This window comes from Enhydra lutris, unplaced genomic scaffold (assembly GCF_002288905.1).
Source record: "Enhydra lutris kenyoni isolate GAN:26980312 unplaced genomic scaffold, ASM228890v2 scaffoldscaffold57, whole genome shotgun sequence".
NCBI lineage: Eukaryota > Metazoa > Chordata > Mammalia > Carnivora > Mustelidae > Enhydra > Enhydra lutris.
The window spans coordinates 6084143-6105316 of record NW_019154141.1 but is presented as its reverse complement, the minus strand read 5'-3'; the positions used below and the strand labels follow the sequence as shown (position 1 = coordinate 6105316).

The 21174-nt window shown below is 37.2% G+C and overlaps 1 protein-coding gene across 1 annotated transcript in view; it reads left to right on the top strand.

The window, feature by feature from the left end:
* Positions 1–21174, top strand: part of LOC111158116 (centrosomal protein 112) — a 414110-nt gene that overhangs the window by 106065 nt on the left and 286871 nt on the right. The window contains exons 12-16 of the mRNA XM_022519974.1: positions 7213–7367; positions 7905–8034; positions 8873–8965; positions 9685–9744; positions 18108–18187. Of these exons, the coding sequence (XP_022375682.1) occupies positions 7213–7367; positions 7905–8034; positions 8873–8965; positions 9685–9744; positions 18108–18187 (518 nt within the window). The remainder of the gene's footprint in view (positions 1–7212; positions 7368–7904; positions 8035–8872; positions 8966–9684; positions 9745–18107; positions 18188–21174) is intronic.

The following is a 21174-nucleotide window of genomic DNA, read 5'->3' as shown; positions in this document are numbered from 1 at the left end:
TAAATCCTCTGCCTTCAGCTCAGGTCATGATCCCAGGGTCCTGGGATCAAGCCCCACATCCGGCTCTCCGCTTGGTGGGGAGTCTGCTTCCCCCTCTCTCTCTCTGCCTGCCTCTCTGCCTACTTGTGATCTCTCTCTCTGTCAAATAAATAATAAAATCTTAAAAAAAAAAAAAAGAACCCCAACCTTAAAGAGTATCAAAGGGCCTTAGACACCTGAGAATTTTGTTAGCCATTATTAACTGTTGTTAGTAGAGACATGTGATAATTCATGGAGCAGCTCATCTCCCCTCTGAGATGGCTGGAATTTGTCATTTTGTAGTCGCCACCAGCATTTCTTCTCCCAGCCTCAAAATTATAAAGAAACCCCAAATAGCAGTAGTTCATCATTTTGAATTAAATGACCACTTAAAAAAAAGAAAGTAGATTTTGTCTTTTTTAAAAAACAGATTTAGCCTCCTTCCCCTCTCTCACTCTGCCTGCCTCTCTGCCTCTCTCTCTGTCAGATAAATAAATAAATAAAGCCTCTGCCTTCAGCTCGGGTGATGATCCCAGGGTCCTGGGATCGAGCCCCACATCGGGCTCTCTGCTCAGTGGCGAGCCTCCTTCCCCTCTCTCACTCTGCCTGCCTCTCTGCCTCTCTCTCTGTCAAATAAATAAATTAAAAAACAGATTTACAGAAAATCTGAGAAGATTGTACACCGTTTCCATATACCCCATCCCAATTTCCTATATTATCATCTTACATTATTTTGGCCCACTTGTTACAACAAATGAATCAGTAGTGATGCATTATTCGTAACTAAACTCCATAGTTTATTCAGTTTTCCTTAATTTTTATGTAATGTCCTGCTGACCAGGATCTCATGCAGGACATCACATTACATTTAGTTGCTATGTCTCTCTAGTTTACTATTGGTTGTGACAGTTTCTCAGGCTTTCCTTGTTTTTCATGATCTTGACAGTCTTGAGTAATGTGGGCCAGGCATGTTGTAGGATGGTCCTCTATTGGATTTTGTCTCATGTTTTCCTTATGATTAGTCTGGGGCTCTGGGTTGAGGCAGTAGGATCCCACAGGTGCAGTGCTGTTCTCATCACATTCTATCAGTGGTATGTGAAACTAACAACATCACTTAAAAAAAAAAAAAGATTTTATTTATTTGAGAGAGAGCGAAAGTGCGTGCAAGTGAGGGGAGGGAGGGGGACCAGCAGACACCTTGCTGAACTCAGAGCCTGACACTGGGTTCCATCTCATGACACTGGGGTCACGACCTGAGCTGAAATCAAGAGTCGGATCTTAACCAGCTGAGCCACACAGGCACCCCAGTGACATCACTTTTGATACTAACCTTGATCACCGGGCTGATCAAGGGTAGGGTTTGTTCACCCTAAAGTTACTCCCCACATTTCCATCCTGTCCTCTTTGGAAGAAAATTACTCTGTGTAGCCCATGCTTAAGATGTAGGGACTTCCACTCACCATACTTGATGATGGAGTATCTATATAAATTGTTTGAAGTTTTTCTGCATGGGAGATTTGTCTTTTCTTTCTCATATATTCATTTATTGAATCATTTATTTGTATCAGTATGGACTTGGGATATTTATTTAATACTCTGGTTCAATCCAATATTTCTTCATTTTGTTGCTTAAATTGTTCCAGCTTTGGCCATTGGGAGATCTTTCAGTGGGTTCCTGTGCCCCTTTGACATCTCCCCATCAATGCGGATACCATGGAGAAGGTATTAGAAAGCAAGATCTGTGTGTTAGGTGCTCTCATTACTGTTGGGGTGTCTTTTCTTTTATGCCCTTTTACCTGATGGAGCAAGGGAGTGTGTGTGCATATACTAACCTGTGTATATATGCATTTCTATAAACATTTCTATATGTTATCATCTCTGTCTATCTAAACACAATTTTTTACTTACATCAGTAACTCAAATAAATTACCACATGGATTGTTCTAGCCTCTTCCCATTGTGTGTCTGTAAATTCTTAATCCAACAGTAGAAACTTGACTTCCACCGTCCTCCTTCATTGTTACTTAATTGTTCCATTCCCGTATACGTGTATACCGGCATCAGAGTTATTAATCCATAACCATGAGAACCAACTTTGAGTGCAGTGCTTGTGAGAGTTCTTTTTTGCTTTTGGTCTTACAGGCTCTACTCATTTGAAAATTGCTTAGGCTATCACTTCTACCCCATCCCTTCAATGAGTTTTTTCATGTAATATAACTAGATTCTCTTGTCAGTCTGCATTTCTTCCCAATTCTTAAGTGATTTTTAAAATTTGCATAACAGAGTTCATTTTTTGTGCTTTAAAATTCCATGTGTTTTGACAAGTGGATCTTCTCATATACCATCATTATAGTGTCATACATATTTTCACTATTCTAAAAAATCACCTGTGCTTTACTCTGTTCATCCCTTGCCCCTCTCCCTAGAATCCATGGGAACCACTGATCTTTTTTACTGTTTGCCTAGTTTTGTCTTTTTTCAAAATGTCATGTAATTGGAATCATACCGCATGTATCCCTTTCAGACTGGTTTCTTTCACTAAACAATTATACAATTAAGGATTGTTCATGTGTTTTCGTGGCTTGAAAACTCATTTCTTTGTATTGCTGAATAACATTCAGTTATATGGATGTACCATACTTTTACTCATTTATCTATTGAATGATATCTTGTTTATGTCATTTTTTGGCCACGATGATTGAGCTGTTATCAGTATCCACTTAACAGAGTTTTGCATGGGCATAGGTTTCAAATCAATTGTGACTCAAATCATTTGCATATTCACTGCAGGAGGTGTAACCAAAATAAATCAGTGCATATATATGTACCATGAAATATTTATGGAAGTGTTAATAAGCAACATTATTTTTAATAGCCAGACACTGAAAACAACCATCAATAAATGGATAAATTATTTTATGTACATTCACACAAGGGAGAACTATATATAGCAATGAAAAAGTTTTAATTACTGATATACCCCATGACATGGATGAATCTCTCAGACATACAATATGCATGATGAAGCCTGACCCAAAACAGTACTCTATGATTCCATTAATAGGAAACTCAACAAAGCCAAAGTTAATTTTTTTGTGATGAAAGTCAGAATAGTGGTTGCCTGTGCAGAGAGGATGACCAATAAGGCTTCAGAATGGCTGGTAATGTTTACATCTTATAGTGGCTCATGGGTGTTTTCAGTTTGTAAATAGATATTAAAGTGTGTACTTAAGATTTGTATGCCTTTTTGTCATATTTCAATAAATTTATGAAATAAGATAAAATATGTCACTCTTTTTGCCACTGTAAATAATTGCTGTTACTAACCATTTCTAATTTTTATCTCTTATAGGATTTCAAATGTTTGTATGTAAAATTCCAACATTTGTATCTCCAGTCCTTATGTCTTATTCTAGCGTAACCGAAGGCCCATTGGTTATTTTATAATTTCCTAATAACTTGTTGAAAATCTTGTCTTATATTTCCCACCAAAATAATACTCTTTGCTGAGCTTTCTCTTAATTCCCAATGTGCTATAATTCTCTTGGCATATTAGATTTTGAGCCTGGAAGATTTAGAATTCTTGCCGTTAGTCATCTCCTTTACTTGGTATTTTACCTAATCATACTATTTACTACTCCAAAAATTTTCTTGGGTCTTCTCTCTTCCCTTCTGTTTCCACAGCTACCAGTTGAGTTCAGGCCATTGTTGCCTCATTCCAAGACCCTTCTAGTAACCCGCTAGTTGCTCTCCCTGTCTCCTCTTGTTCTGTACCCCACAAATGCAGTTTGTCCCATTTACCCATGATCGAGAACTTTAGTTACTAATTTAATGCCTTTTATAACTTCTACTTATAAGCCATGCCCATTCAAGAACTCCAACCTCATCTTCCGAGTGCCACCTTTGAGTTCACGATGTGGGAAGGTATTCTCGGCACACAAGGTAATCTGTTTGTCATTAACTATACAGTTACTTATTCCTTCCTTTATCCTGTTCTTCTCTACCCAGAATTCTCCTCTACACTGTCTGTCACAGCCTGCAAGGCAGTGATTCGACAGCATCTTTTTTCCTGAATAATTTTATACCCCATTTTGAGGTTTCTGTTAATTTTTTATCCTCTCAGTTCTTTGTATACAGTTTGAAAAAGGTTACTTTGCCTAAATATTGTTGTCCTTAAGGTATTTCAAAATAAGTGCTTTCCCTTAAATTTATTTTACTTACTTTGGGTCTATTTTATGTAAGACACCACGAGAGTTAGGAAAATGCCTTGAAAATACATCATAAAAATAAAACAATATCAAATTAAAAAAATAATAAAATGAATAACTGACTTACTATGCAGGGTGATAATAAAATGACCAACTCGCCACGTGAGTGAGTTCTGTTGCATTTATTATTCTACATGTGCTGTAAGTCTTCTCATACTGTGTGTTTCTTTCCCTGAATTGACCCGTCATAATTCGCTTCCTGTGAATGTGGCTTTGTGTGATTTTTCACCTAGCCCAGACTTTCCTGCTTATTCTTTGATGCCAGATTGCGTTCAGAGATGCTCTAGTCACAACTTGTGTATATGTTATTGTTGAACCAAGCAACAGATTATTTGCATCCCACTTAGTTTGGATAACTATGTTCTGATGACATTTTCTAAGATCTCCAGCCATGGGTCTTGCTTTCTTGGAGTAGTCCTACATTTCTATTTGATCATCATTTCATTTTGCAGACCTTCCTCTGTATTTTGAGTCATGTGACATTCCTCATAGATTTTTAGATTTCAGTATCTGGGCCGTTCTGCATGTCGATTTCTGTTTTATTTTTTTCCCTCTTGATTCTAATTTTTGATGGGCCTGGTATTTTCTAATTGAATGCTAGACATTGTGTATGAAAGATAGTAAATGCTCTGGATCATGTTATCTTCCCCAGAGGGGTGCCACTGTGACTCATGAGAGGTGTCTGGTGTGGAGACAGCTCCCCTCGATCCATTCAGGGACCGAGGTGACTCAAGGCTGGGTTGCAGTCCTTGGTCTACCTCTGATTCACTCCCACTCCTAGTGTGGCCTTCTACACAGTTTGAGGTCAAAGTTTCTGATGTTACCAGGGGCCTTCCTCCTTGAATAATAATCTACAATTTTTTACTCTTGAGTACAGTGACATGCCAAAAACTCGAGTCTGCATTTCACAGTATTTTCTCTTGGTTTCTTAGCCATCTGCCCTGTAAATGTTAGGAATTTGGGAAATTCCTTGAGGAGAAAACTGTTTGGGTGAAGCCCCCTCCTACGTGCAGCCATTCTCCCAGGGATTTTGGTTCCTCAAGTCTTGGCTGCCCAGGCCACCCCCTGCTCTAACTGCCTTGCCTCGTCCTCATTCTCCCAAGATTGGGGAATGCGTCAAAGGTGAAAGCAGCTTACAGAGTGTTGACTCATCTCTCTGAGGTTTCTTTCTCTGGCCCCCTTAAGTCCTACATGCCTTGAAAGTTCTCCAAGGCCTTTGAATTGATTTTTTCTTGATGTCTTTTGGGTTTTTCACTTTTTCTCGGTGTAAGTGTGATCTGCTGTAAGCTATTCCTTCATAGGGAGAGATAGGAGTTCCTCTCCTAGGGTTTGTTAAGACAGAGTTTCATTTCTGTTTCTAGTATATCTTGTCTCTTTTGTGTAATTTCCAAGAGAAGAGGGAATAGAAATAATTTTTTATTTCTGCCATTTAAAACTGGAAGGCCAAGTATGTATTCTTTTCTTTGTTTCTTCCAGTCAATCGATATTTAGGAAACAAGGAGAATTTAGAATATGTATTGGAAAATTGAACTATCTTCTAAAAGGAACTCCCAAAGCAGAGGGATCATTAATAATGAGGCAGAGTGAATAGGATCCATGGAGAAGAAATCTGAGCCTCTGATATGTGTCAGACTCTGAGCTAGGAATTGTATGTATTTTCTATATACCGTATCTATATACCATGTTTTTACATTATGTGTAATTATTGTCATTCCTCAAATTCAGAATCTGTTGCTTCCAAAATTTAAATTATATACTTAAATTTGTATTATAATGAAGAAAGGATGGAATGAATAAAGAATGTTGGGGTTGTAATATTATTAAATGCTTAAACTTTATTTTAAATGTTTATCTTAGAATGAGTATAAAAAGATACTAATTGGGGGCACCTGGGTGGCTCAGTGGGTTGGGTCTCTGCCTTTGGCTCTGGTCATGGTCCCAGAGTCCTGGGATCGAGCCCCCTGTCAGGCTCTCTGCTCAGTGAGGAGCCTGCTTCCCTCCCTCTCTCTGCCTGCCTCTCTGCCTACTTGTGATCTCTGTCAAATAAATAAGTAAAATTTTTTTAAAAAAGGATCCTAATTGATTAGAACATCATCCTAACCTTTTCTAATTACTTATATTTACTGGAAGTGTAATTGTTAAAATGAAAATAAATTGTCCCTTCAGCTAATGCCTGCTTACCCTAATTTTAAAGTACGTAGTCATAAACATGTTAGTCTAGTTTTATAAAGATGAAAAATTCAAAATAAGTTAAACATATAATAGGGAAATGATTTAATTATGTGATAATTTTTGAAGACTTTGGAAAATGCAGTGCTTGATAAAATGGTAAGTAAATAAAAATATGAAACAAATGAAATTTCATTCGCTAATACTGCAACTATGAAATAAAATATTTTATACCCTAATGTGATAGGTATATTATTTTTTAAAATAAAAATTATTAATTAAAAATATTATTACATTATTTTTATGATTTTAAGAAGTTTCTAGAGCTTCAAGTGAAGAGTAAAAAACATTGCCAAATATGTATTTATTAGCAGTTGCATAAAGAGAATGTAACTTTTGTGATGATAAGAACTTCGTCTCTCTTATTTACTGGTTTGTAATTTGTAATTACTTATCTGTATCCAGATCCTAAAATCATACCAGATTCAGTAATTACTTGTTGAATGAATGAATGAATGAATGAATGAATAGCTAAAAGCATATAATCATGATGGTCTTACTCTTATGGGAGAAAGCATTTTTTTTAAGATCTTGTTGAGTTAGGGGTTGATTTAATTTTTACCAGTATGATTTATGATATATTTATTTTCTATATTCTTATCTGTAATAGGGTATATATTTTCTAAAGGCTACTTAATGATACAGAAGTGTTATAAAGTCAGCCAGAGGCTTTCCTAACAATGACCTATTCTTTCAGAACCAGGTGGTCAAGGAACTGGAGTCCCGTGTCCAGCAGCTGACTGGAGAAGCAGAGAACAGTAACTTACAGAAACAGAAATTAATTCAAGAAAAATTAGAACTTGAAAGATGTTACCAGATAACATGTAATGAATTACAAGAAGTAAAGGCAAGGTATTGTCTGAAGTCAGTTATTTATCAGATGTGGCTGTAAAGTACTGATATTAACTAAAAATTATTTACCAAAATTAATCACACCTGTGCATTTAACCTTGGGAAGTTTCTGGTTTAAATATTGCCATTTGTTAATTTTAGAAGTCCTATTTAATAGAAGAAGCATAACGTTTAAGTTAAACTGTTAATGTGTGGTTAAAATGTGGATACTTGGGGCACCTTGGTGGTTCAGTGGGTTAAAACCTCTGCCTTAGGCTCAGGTCATGGTCCCAGGGTCCTGGGATCAAACCCTGCATTGGGCTCCCTGCTCTGTGGGGAGCCTGCTTCCACCCCTCTCTCTCTGCCTGCCTCTTTGCCTACTTGTGATCTCTGTCTGTCAAATAAATAAATAAAATATTAAAAAATATAAAATAAAATGTGGATACTTGCTTGATCTATTGAAAGATAATGCATTTGAATTTTGTTCACTAAAAAATTTCATTTTTGGTATTGATTCTAAATGTGTTAAAAGTATATTTTATTATCTTATGCTTTTAGGCGCAACATACTGCATAAAGAGAAAGATCATCTTATAAACGATTATGAACAAAACATGAAACTATTACAAACCAAACATGATGCTGATATAAGCCTTCTGAAAAAGGAACATGCTCTTTCAGCTTCTAAGGTATTCTGTGCGGGTAGATAGAGCCATGCAGAGTAGTTACTTAATCTTACTCGGCAAGGAGCCATAGGTAGCCATGTGGAAGCGAACTATTTGGCATTTGAAATTCGTCTCTTTTTTGCTTAATTCTTGATAAAACTGAAAATTTAAGAATTTTTATTGGTATTTAAAATGCTGAAAATGCTGAATCTTTAATACAGAGCATAATATAAATATTTAATAAACTAAATTCTGCTATAAGTTAACCCTTTTAAGTACCAACTTTTTTTAAAGGAGTAAACATAAAAATCCAAGTAGAAATACTCAGTTGTGTCAATAATGCATCTTATAGAGTAACTATATACCCTGTTACTATTACTTTGAAATCTGGGTCATTCTTTAGCTTTCCTAGAATCATATACACATTCATAAAGGAGTCCGTAGACACACTTACTGGCACCCACACACTTTTGTGTCCGATACTGAAACTTTCCACAAAGAAAATCCTGTAATTCGAATTCTAAGGTAGTCAATTACTTGCTATTTCATGACTTAAGTCTTAGTAGATTTACTTGGTAGATTTCCAGTAGATTTACTTTGAAAATTAAAATTTAGAAGGTTTTCTATAAGCCCATTGTCTTCACATCAGCATCATATTTTTGTAACTTTAAGTACTGTGTAGAATTTAGTTTATATTTTAACTTTAAAAGATTAATTTTTAAACTTTTAAAAAAATATTTTTCATTCAGATTTATAGATGATTTTAATTCTGATTAAACCTTCAGTCAAGGGGAAAAGTAAATATATTCACCCAGAAGTTCTAGGATGGTACTGTTTTTCATTATTCTTAAAATTCTTGTAGGCATCTGGTATGATTAAAGAACTAGAAGAGAACATCTGTCAATTAAAACAGCAGCTCCAGGAATCAGAACTTCAAAGAAAGCAACAACTAAGGGTGAGTCCTGTATTTTTATAAAGAGCAGTGGCTAAAACTCACCTTTCCTTTTCTTGATTATATGTATAAATAAGAGTCAATTAAGTAAAATCCTCAGACATACAGGAAGCCATTTTTTTCTTTTGTTGCATTGTATCATTTTTCATCTTATTTATTTTAACAGAAGTAGATGCTAATGGGATATAGAGACTAAAGAATAATTTTATTGAATATTTTTTGATTCATTAAAAAAATCAACTTTATTTAAATACATTATTATTTTAGAATAATTTCCTCCCATTAAATTACTCTCTACTGGTCTTCAAACTTTCTCTTTCTCCTTCACATTTTCTAGATCCTTCCTTTTGCCTCATGGTCAAGAATTGCCGAAGACTAACATACGATATGATTTCAAATGTATTATTTCTGTATTGAGTCAACTGATTACCTTTAAGTCATCTCCTAATCATAAGGGCCAGAAAGGTTCTCTTCCATTGTGAAGAAGTCCCTTTTGAGATAGGAACATCTTCAGATAACTAAAGTTTTCTATTCTGCCCTCACATCTAGCTACTCACATTTCTGTTTGTAGTTTAGAAGATTGGACAGGTAGGGCTCTTGTAATAATATGCAAAAGTTAAGCAAAATTTGTCATCGAGTAGATTGATTTATTTCCTTAGATTGCAAATTGCGTTGACTCTAGTAGCAACTTTAAGTGTAATAAAAATATTTATTATTCACAGGATCAAGAAAATAAATTTCAAATGGAGAAAAGTCATTTAAAACACACCTATGAAAAAAAGGTAATATGTTTTGTGGGACACTGTAAGACATTTAAGATGGCCAATGAGGCTTAAGAATGAGGGCTAGTTTTTATGAAGCCATGCATTCTAGCCCTTAAATGATCATTGGTTTCTTAAGTTTATTTCAGCTAGCCAGTATCAAATTTTGCTTCATTTTTCATGTTTATATACATTTTCATGTTTATAAACAGCTTCTTTAGTTTATGAATTGTATCAATGTAAAAATACCCCTTGTATATTATATTTTATGCATGCAGAGTATTATGGCGTTAACCTCTTATAATAAGACTTTGAAATTATATATTTTTTCTACCAGTTTAGAAGTCTGGTACAATTGATGGGAGCTATTTGTGTTCTGTTGTGTCATATGTATAGTAATGCTAAATATTTAACCAAAGAATATAAGACAGTTGAAGAATTGTCTACTACTTAGAAATGTATTTAATAGTTGTTTCTTGTCATTTACAACAGTGAATAATTCTGCATGTGCTTATCCCTGTTATCAGTAATAACTGGGGGTTTATTGACAGAATTTAACACCTGGCAATAAAACCTAGAGTTCTATAGTTTTGTGACTTTTATCCTTCAATTTCGAATTTGTTTGCTGTATGACATGGAAAATAAAAGAATAGCTGAAATGGCAAAGATTTTATTGTTGTTTTTGTAATTATTTACTGTTGTAATATTAACTAAATTAATACATTTGTAAAATACTCACATATTGAAAAGTGAGTAAAACATTAACCCTTCAATAATTAAATACATACAAATTAAAATAGGTTATATAGCACAATATATATTTTTTTAAGATTTATTTATTTATTTATTTTAGAGAGAAAGAGGGAGGGGCAGAGGGAGAAGGGGAGAGAGTCCCAAGCCGACTCTGCTAAGTGTGGAGCCCAACTCGGGGCTAGCTCACGACCTGGTTTGAAACCAAGACTCAGTTGCTTAACCGGCTGAGCCACCCATGCGCCATGTAGCTTAGAACGCTTTGTATGTCTCATCTTACTTATCCGTATGGTCACTCAGCAGATATTCAATGCTTTCCTTGGGCCAGGGGTCATATGAGGTGTTAGATGGAGGGGAGGGTTAAGGATGAATTAGCATAGATTCTGCCTTCCAGGAGTTTAATATCTAGGAAGAATGTTTCTACCATTTGGAAAAGTGAGTATTTCAACCGACATGTATTGACCTGAATACATGCCCTTTCAAATTCTAATTTTCTAATTGCTTAAGGTTTTTTTTTTTGTTTTATTTTGCTGATGTTTTATACAGTCTCAGTGCAAGGTCTTAAATGCATTTCATGTCTACAAAATGACATCTGAACAAGAGAGATAAATACTGCTTTCATTGGAATAAAGAACTTTTTTTTTTTTTTTTTTTTTTTAGTTTTCACTCTTGAGCCATGCAGCTTCATAAATATTTGACTTAGTAAAAGAAGACCGTACGTTATCATAAGCCTTACCTCCGCTCTATAAGGCGTCCTCTGGGTGTCCTTGTTAGTCCGTTGTTCATTCTTTGGGCAGATGTCTGGCTTCCTGTTCATTAAGGAACACCTTCTTGGCCTTCTGCTCCACTAAACTCTGTGGTCACCCCTCTTCCTCAGATGGTATGTGGGTACCTGTGAGATAGGGAGAGGGGTTGGTAGCAAAGAGAAAGGCATGCACTGACTAATTGTAAAAGAATGTGTTTCTCTCCCAAACTTCTGTCAGTCCTACTGAGGACTGTTTGATACAGAGACGGAGCTGGAGAGACAGTCTTTCTTCTACCACTGTCTTTTCTTGGCTGGTTAGCCACAAAGGACACTAAGTTTTCTGGATCTGGATAGGCCTGGCAGACACACCCAAGAAACAGAAGGTTAGAGCTCAGCTGGTCCCTATCCAGTAGCCTTCCACCCACTCCCGTTCTGTTTCGCTTAGGGAGCAGACTGAAATTCTTTTTGTTAGGCATCCTAAGAACTGCTTTTCCCTTTCCACAAAGTGTCAGTTGGCCTCAGCTTTTTAATAATGTAACTAGTTAAAGCGTGTTACTTGTTTTCAATGTAAATAAGAAGTGTTTAAAATAATAGCCATCCTAAAAAGAAAAATAAGCTCAGTTGTTGCCCTTGCATATGTTCTAACATTGTTTATACTGGAAGAATGTTGCTCAGCAGGTCACTTTTTGTTTTACAATTAATTCCACAGTCTCCCCCTTTTACATTGACATCTGTTCTTCTTTCTTTATTAAACCCGCTGTGATCTCAGTCCTTGAAGATTGGATGTCTCGTACCCCCCTCAGGGAATATCCTTTCTGACTGCGCAAAGAGCCGACATAAATCTGACATGGTCCCGGACTGTGGAAGTCAGTAGCTAAATGGGTTGTATAGGTTTTTTGTTTGTTGGCCAGTGTTACAGGTGTGCACACTCAGTAACTCTTGGTAGACAACTTAGTTCTAAATATCTTTTTGGGAGGAGGAAATGCCATCTGAGTGACATTATTTCCTCACGCCAATAAGAAAGCAGCATGAGAGATCCTAACTTGTCTTTGAGGTAAGAGAAACAGCTAGCATCAAATGCTGTCCCTAATTTAAGCACACACACATTATCTAATGGTTTTTATTGATCTCTAGTGGCTATTGCCTGCTCTTAAGATCTTTGAACATCAAACAAATAATAGGTAGTAAAACTAAATGTCATTGTTTGATGAAGTGTCCTAATCTGTTAAATCAGGAAATGGTTAGGCTAAATGATTTTACTAGCAAGGAAACACCTGCCTCCTACAAATAACCTATTGGTTGTTTTCCAAACAGGCACCAAAGAGTGAAAGGTGGTGCTGTTTACCCAAAAGAAGTTCGGGCGACAGATGTTAAGCATGTATATTCTAAAATGTGCTAGAATTCGAATACCTGCTTAAAATTTTTCTGTTGTAACCATGTAACAGACGAGATAGAAAATCTGCTGGAGTTCAAAACCATCAAAAATAGTATTCCAGTATTTTGCATTCACTTATAATTCTTTTAATTAGGTTAAAATAATTTAAAATGTTCACAGCTTTACACATAATATATTTTGTAGTATTTTCCAACTACCACAGGCATGATTTTCTTTAAGAGGGCAATGTGCCTTGAGTCAAGTTTTAAACAATGAAATTGCACAGTGCAGAGACTTATACAAAGGAGTCATGCAGCCTGGGCCCACGTGCCTCCCGTGAGGAAGCTGAGCTGGAGCTGGGGTGGAGTTAGCCGGACAGTGGATGTGTGGGTGCGCAGCAGTTCACCGCTCCTTCCCATGCCAGCACCGCTGGCACCCCGTGTCCGTGTCCTTGTGCAGAGCAGAATCTCGTTCTTGTTTATACAAGTACTCCTCTCTTGATTACTTCAGTTCTTGGGTTGCCAGGGAAAATATTCATAATATTTTACACATGTTTACATACATTTTACATACATTTCCCTACATTTAGTAAATGTTCAGTAATTGTGTTTATGTCTAGTTCAATCAATTATTTACAACAAACTCTCACGTTGGGGAATATATGCTGTGTCTTTGACTCTCCGGTTTGTTTTGTGTTTTGTTTTTTTTTTAAAGATTTTATTTATTTGACACAGAGAGAGAGAGAGAGAGAGAGAGATCACAAGGAGGCAGAGAGGCAGGCAGAGAGAGCAGGGGGAAGCAGGCTCCCCGCTGAGCAGAGAGCCCGATGCGGGGCTCGATCCCAGGACCCTGAGATCATGACCTGAGCTGAAGGCAGAGGCTTAACCCACTGAGCCACCCAGGCGCCCCATCCAGTTTGTTTTCATTATTTAAGTTATTAAGATTCATTTTTGGTATTAACCATACAGAGTAGGGAAAGGATTACAAGATTGGTTCGGATTCTTCTCCGCTGTCTTGCATACATTAAAAAGCAAGGGTTGACGGAGCATTATCTTTATCACCACAACTATCTGGAATATAGGTAAAAACTAAAAATAAAATCCAAAAAGGCCCTTAACCACACAATACACATAGGTTCAATTAAGGACAAAAAAATTTTTTTGTGTGGGCCCGGTGTTGTGCTGGGTGCTGGGGTTGTAGAAATAAATGAGAAAGAAGGAGTTTCTCACTTTAAGGACCTCTTGGCTCAAAAGTCTGTGCATCGACACAGGTGTTTACCTCAGAGGGAAGCCTCTCCTTCTCCCCCTCAGAGAGTCCCATTCCTGCTTCAGAAATGGTTCCAGTGCTTTTAGAGGCAATAAATCAGATCAAGGTGCTTGTGTTAGCTCATTGACCAGCATCAAGAAGTCACAGCTGCAAACCTGACAGAGGTTAAGATTGAAGAGAGTGATAAAAAGCACTTTTATAAGAGCGCCAATTCGTAGCCATGCAGGAGCCTCTTCAGAAAGGGCAGCCTGGGGGATGTACTGTATTGTGCCACCCCTGGGACTTTGGTCTTCACAACGACCTTGAGTTTTCAAGAAAATGTTTAGGTCTAGAATATTCAATCTGAGAAGGTAATGATAATTTTTAACATTTGTGGGGCATTTATTATGTTCCTAATGTTGTTCTAAGAGCTTTACGTGGAGTAATTTATCAACTCATGATAATTACTTATTTCCCATGGAGGAACTTAGTAACCCGTCACAATTTTTAAGATCTAGTTACTGTTACCCCTGTTTTTTCAGGGGCCGCAGCTGAGGCACAGTGTTAAGTAAGTGGCAGAGAAGAAGGATCAAAACCCATGCAGTCTGACTGCAGAGCTCACACTCATAATCACCATGTAATTTCAGATAGATTTTTCTCAAAGATGGGTAATTTTTTGAAGTTTTAATGGGAAGAGGCAAACCCCAGTTACGCTTTCATGCAGAGAGTTCTGAGTCCCAGAGAAAAAGAAACAGAGGGGAAATCCCTGGTTGTGCTGTGCATGGGAGGTTCAGTGCCAGTATGGAAAATATTGGTGACGGATCTAACTCCGCCAGCGGCTCCTTGTGAGTTCTCCAGGCGGCCTGTGGCTTCGGAGTCCTGCAGAAGTGAGCTGTGAGGTGTGCAAAGAAACCCCTCCTCGTGGAGATCCCCGGTCCACCATCCTGGGGGCTTCCTGGGACCCAGACTGGCGCTGCAGCCCCGAGGAGGAGGCCACACTAGCTGACATGTAATGGAAGCACGGTTCTGCCCCCTGCATTTTTGCTCAAGCACCAAATCCAAATGGATAATATGCCATTTACAGATGAGTTGGAGAACAGAGCCATAATGGGGTCTGTGGCCAAACAGTGCAGAACGAAGGAAGGAAAGTATTCTACGGAAGACTCCGAGAAAGGAGCATCTTCTGAAAGGTATTACTCCAGAAGACAGCATCAAAAGAACTCATCGGTAAAGTCCTGGAAGATATGATATCTAGGAAAGGGGAGCAGACATCATAAAGAAAGAAAAGGATGGAGTGAAGGTGGAGGTAATTTTCGTGGGAAGGATGTGAAGAACGTGAAAACGCAGCAGCAGAGCGGACATCCCCGTGGGAGCTGGGGAAGGTGGAGATGGTGCTATGGAGCGTCCCGTCAGGGATCTGAAGGACAGATCTTTATCCCGCAGGCTGCAAAGGACGGGCAGAGAATAGATAACGTAAGCAGAAAACAGAAAACCAGTAGACAATAATCAATATACCTGAAGGGGGTTCAGAATCAATTAACATGAAGGAAAGGTAGGAGAGAACTTTCTTGAAGGTCTGTTTATACAGATTGAGACGAGTCACCCTTTATCAGGTAAAATCCGCTGAAGAGATTCGATAACATTTGATCCTCCGGACAGAGAGTGGTTTTGTAAGCATCCGGGCTGCAGTGAGAAGAGGCAAAGGTCAGGTTAGTTGAGCCTCCTTGGTTGCAAATCTCAACGTCTTAAGACAGAGTGACATATGCTCCGTTGTTAGGCCAAAATGTTATGACTCAGTAACAACTTTTCCTTCGTGTGCGAAGGCAAAAGCTGGCCTTCTTAGATGTGTAAAGCCTCAGAGTTAGATCACCAAGATACTCTTTTTGAAAATAAGATTACTAGGTGGTGTACTTTCATCCACCTAAGGATAAGCAAAGGATCATATCAAAACAAAACAAAACAAAACAAAATACTCAAGAATAAAAAAGAAGTAGTGTTGGATGCTACAATGAACTAAAATAGAGTTAAATTTAAATGTTATTGTGTACATGATATAAAGTAGTGCAGCTGTTGTAAAAATTTCTTTAGAGAAGGGATGCATAGTTTAAAAATGTGAAAACGGGGACGCCTGGGTGGCTCAGTTGGTTAAAAATGTGAAAACGGCCATCTGGACCAAATCAATGAGATTATTGAAAAGAAAAAAATGGATAGGAGAAGAGGTCAATGTGCTAAGCAGTTATTTAAGAAGATCAGACACAGGTTACGTTTTTGCTCATTGATGGTTAGAGAGGTATGGGTTAAAAATAATTGTGAGCTGGCGCCTGGGTGACTCGGCCGGTTGGGTGTCTGCCTTTGGTTCAAGTCATGCTCTCAGAGTCCCAGGATCAAGTCCCTCATCAGGCTCCCTGCTCAGCAGGGAGTCCGCTTCTCCCTCTCCCCCTGCACCTCCCACCCCTCAAATAAATAAAAAAAATTTTAAAAAGAAACCAAAATGAAAACAAACAAACATGTTTCCAAAATACCCACATTGGGTTATCTCTGAGTTTAATTTTGGGCTTTAATTTCTTTGATTCTCTACATGAAAGATACCAGATCAGTGTTGGGGTGGTGCTTCTGATGCTTTATTAATGTATCTACTCCAATTTAGCTTGCCTACTGTGTGCCAAGCCTATAATACATACCAGGGATCCAATATAAGTAAGATAATAATTTCAGTCTAGGACCTGGTAAAATTCTGGACAATTGACTTTTTTTTTTCCTCATGTGAAGTAAAATAAATATCGTGGTAGAAATTGGTAAGGCAGGTTAGCTGCTCTTTCTTTTTTTAATAAGGTGGGTATTTATGAGGTATTTTACTTTAACCATTTAAGATATGGGGGAAAGGGGTCCCCTATCTTTATTTTCCTGAGGTCCTACCCTTGCCACCACCCTGTATATTCCTCTCTCCAGTTTTTTTCTCACCTCTTGGTCTCATAGCAGTCAGTAGAAGCTTTTTGATATTCTCAAGGAATATGAGAACATGAACAAACTCATGGAAGAATGGAAGAGTTCTTTCTCCTCTCTCTCCCCTTTCAGTCTACAAACAGTTGATTTTATTTATGTATTTGTTTTACTAAACCAGCAAAGGAGAAAAACACAAGAATATCATCAATGGAAAAGGTCATAAGATTTTTGAATTGGAGACGTCTCCATCCAGACTAATGTAAATAGCCAAGTACAGGCATTTTGGGCTAGCGCTGGGTCAGTGTTTGGAAAGGTTTGTGAATGCATGTGTGTGCGGGTGTGTGTGTGTGTGTGTGTGTGTGTGTGTGTGTGTGTGCATTGTTGGTTGTATGCTTGTCATTCCTCTCCCATCCCCTTGACCCACCTGTGATGCTGTCACTCTCACCTGGGTTGCCAGCGGGTGGCCCTCTGGTGTCCTCACCCCACTAAGTGACTTGCATTTTCTCACCCACAAGCATAGCTCTGCCCCCTCCATTGTCTTGTTTGTGGAAGTGCGGCTGCCCTTTCACTGCTCCCTTTCTGTCTCCTTTCCCTGCAGATCCATATGTTATCCAGGTTAGATATGCTTATCTGTATTTGCAGTGAAGAGCTTTCTGTGAGAAGGAAGCTTCATTTAGCCCTCATTATTCATGCTGCCATCCCACCGACTCAAAGGATGCTACATATAGGAAAGAGATATTCATGGTGGGGGGACTGCCTCCCCAACTCAGTGAATGGTTTTCCAAATCATTGCCGGTAGGGGAAGAGAAGGCTGTTTCATCAAAACCTGTGTATGTTTGCAGAATACAGACACATGATTTACTGTATTCTCCTGAATCTCGTGAGATTCCTTTCCTTTGGCTACTGTGTAAGTTCAAGAAAATTCCCAAGTGACTGCTCCTTTTGAATTTCTTACGCATTAGCTTATTTTACAGGAAATCCATGTACAGGTAGCCTCAAACAATTACTAACTTTGGCCCGACAACTGGTACTGGAAATATAGTACTGACATCATTGTGTGGTAAATGGTTCTGGTTAACCGAGTCTCGGTCTTGAAATATCTAAATCTAATTTTACATTAAAAATAGATCGAATGAGTGCTGTGAAGTGTGTAAACCTGGCGATTCACAGACCTGTACCCCTGGGGCTAATAATACATTATATGTTAATAAAAAAAAAGTTCACAATGTTCAAAAAAAAATAGATTGAAGATGACTGTTCGATTGTTTGTATTTCTCCTCTGAGTGCTTGTCTTCTGGTAACTTTTGCATGTTGTTGTCGTGGCAGATTCATGACCTGCAGAGTGAACGTGATAAAGAGAAAGAAGATGCTCAAAAGAAAATCCATAAATTTGAGGAGGCACTGAAGTGAGTAAAACTGTAGTGTATTTAATTACAAAATACTCTTATTCTAGACTGTGAGCCACATTAAGTAACTAGAACTTAAATATCATATTTTTCTAAGAGCCTTGCTGTGGTTTAGTTTGAATTGATTTTCCACCATGAATCTCCATTTTCTGAATTTTATTGCTAGCCAGCACATTTTTTTTTTTTCAAAGGAAAAAATCAGTTCATCTGTTTTTAAGTGATAGGAATGTAAGAAAATAGAACTTAGTGGTTTTAGATGGTTTCTTCCTCTTAAATGAAAGCAGATTAAAAAGAAAAAACCAAGATTTAGGTCTTAGGACATTTAGAAATTCTTCTGTAGATTTTTTTTTTTTTTTGAGAAATTTTGTTAATAAAATGTTCCAGTTTTATTTGAAAATGGACTATTACATAGGCATTGTTTGGAAAAGATTTTGTCTCATGATATAACACTTAAATATACACATTAAAGTGTCAGATTTTATTTATCTTCTCCACTCATTTACTAGGTTGATTAGGCCCTACTTATCAGTAGGTTTTATCATTCAGTTTTTAGCTGAAAAACATTTAGTCAATAAATACTGAGTTCCCAACACATGTCAGGCAATGCGTAGTCTCTTCCCAGAGGACCTTAGAATTGGTTGGAAAGATTTTCAGAAACTTTGGCAATTATATTACAGAGTGATAAGAACAGGGTACCTGACCCAAAAAAGTGATTTAAGAAGGGAAGCTAACTTGAGTGCGTTATATCTAGCTACCCCCATCCCAGAGAGTTAGCTAATTCGATTTTTCTTTCTCCCTCAAACCTTCAAACAAGAATAACTTGCAGAAAGGCCAAAAAGAACACCCAGAATCAAGCAAATTTAGTATCAGATTCTGCCTGGCAGATGATGTAATCATTTCTTCTCCCTTGTTTTGCTTGTTAAGAAAATGTATTAGCTGAGTTATCGTATAGAACATCTTAACAATAATTTATGTACTAAGACATTATGGATATCAATTTTTATCTGCACAAGGACTTAGTGCTTATTATATCTGCACCATGTATGAATTAGATAAAGTCAGATGAGAACTATAATATTCATTAAAGATTAATAAGTCAAGTAAGTGTATTTTATACTCTAATTTGGTTAGTGACAAAATGAGGGTGTTCTTGCTTCCTTCATGAAGGGATGCCCTCCCTTTATTCTTCATTCATTTTTCCTCCTTAAAATGTTGATTAATAACTTTCTTCATCTATCCAATTTGTAGTACTTCTCATTTCTCTTTTGTTCTACTTTGTCTCTGTTCTTTTGTAATTTCTTTATACTTTTTCCATTGGTTTGTTGATTTGCATTTTATACCCCTAATGGAAGCAATAACCCCTTTAAATAACAGTACGACAACAAATAGTGTTTGGTACTTAAGGTGTCTATAGATTGTGGTATGATGCTAAAACAAGTAGAAGGTTTAGAACATACAGCTCAAGACAGAATCCTGTTCTTAATGATTTAGTATAGTCCACGTTAGGCATTTGCGATACCAAATACTCAAGTTGTTGACAGTAAGTGCAATTGGAATTCAGAAAGATTTTTTCAGTGGGATATTGGGAGTTTATGTGTAAAACAGTATAGTATCTTTTATTGTTCACTGATACATTTTGAAAGAACCCTAGGCCTCTGTGGTTTTCTATATACAACGTTAGCAATCCCTGGGCCACATAACACTCATTAAAGCTTTAAGGGTCTTTACCAAAATACCAAATTTTACTTGGGATTGAAAGGCTGTTTACTAAAATTCCCCCGTAGGCCTGTTTCTCCCATTCCCTGTGTAGGTAATGTTTTCATTTCAACTAAATGTCTGTATGATCCTCACAGAATAGCCCCTGGGGTAGCAGGAGCAGTGGGGCCTGAGAGGAGCAGAGGAAGTTCTTGTGTGCCCTGAACTTTAGAGTGAACAGCGCGAGCTGGCTGCAGCCCCAGAGGAAAACAGTCTGGAAGGTGGAGGGTGACTGCTATTGCTTTTGAATCTAAGAATCGTGTTAGACCCAGTGGGTCCAAGGACAAGTCCATGTTTTCTAAGAAACAGCTATGTGGTATAGAAATTTGCCTTGATTATTAGCAAAACCTTTTCTGTAATTAATACGTACAAAATGGAAAGTCTCACTTTAGAATGTGGTGGCATTCATTCATGTAATCCTTCTTTCGTCCGGTTATTAAAGGTTTATTCCTTCTGTGCATGTTGAGTGTATGGTAGAGCACAGCAGAGAACAGGAATTCATACGTAGGAATTCATACACATGTGAACACATGATAAATGTATTCAACTCAATCTTCAGTTAAGGGGTCAAGCTGATACCTGAGAGACTCTCGTTTCTTAAGAGGAGCCCTGATTTGAGGTCGGCATTCGCTGTAAACACTAACTCCTTAAAGCTCATTTGTTTATTGTTACTGTTTTTCAGAAATAAAACTAGTTTGATATCATTGTACTACTTACAGTTTTTATTCTACACATATCCCAAGTGTTGTTGCTTCCTACTTTATTTTTATCCTAGCAAATAATTTTAATAACCTCCAATAACTGAAAGCTGTCTGAAACTATCAATGGTATGAATTGTATGTGTTCAGTTTTTATTCTTCAAAGATAAGTAATTGAAATATGTGGGAAGCTTGGTAGACTAATGAATGGAAAATAACCACATATAATAAGGTAATTCAGTATAACTCTTTGAAAAACTAACACTGAAAAAGTTTTTGGTTTTGTTTTTCGAGAAGTTAAAATCTATGGACAATAGAGGTAGACAGTATAGATTTGGTTTATTTCTTTTTCATGTATTTAACACATTAAATACATACTCATGTATTTAACAAATTTGATATCTAAGTTTTTGGTGCTATAAAAATAATGAAGTATTGTTCTGAGATTATTATATACATTGTCTTTTAAGATTTTATTTTTTATTTTAGAGGGGACATACGCGTGCGCGCGCACACACACACACAAACATATGC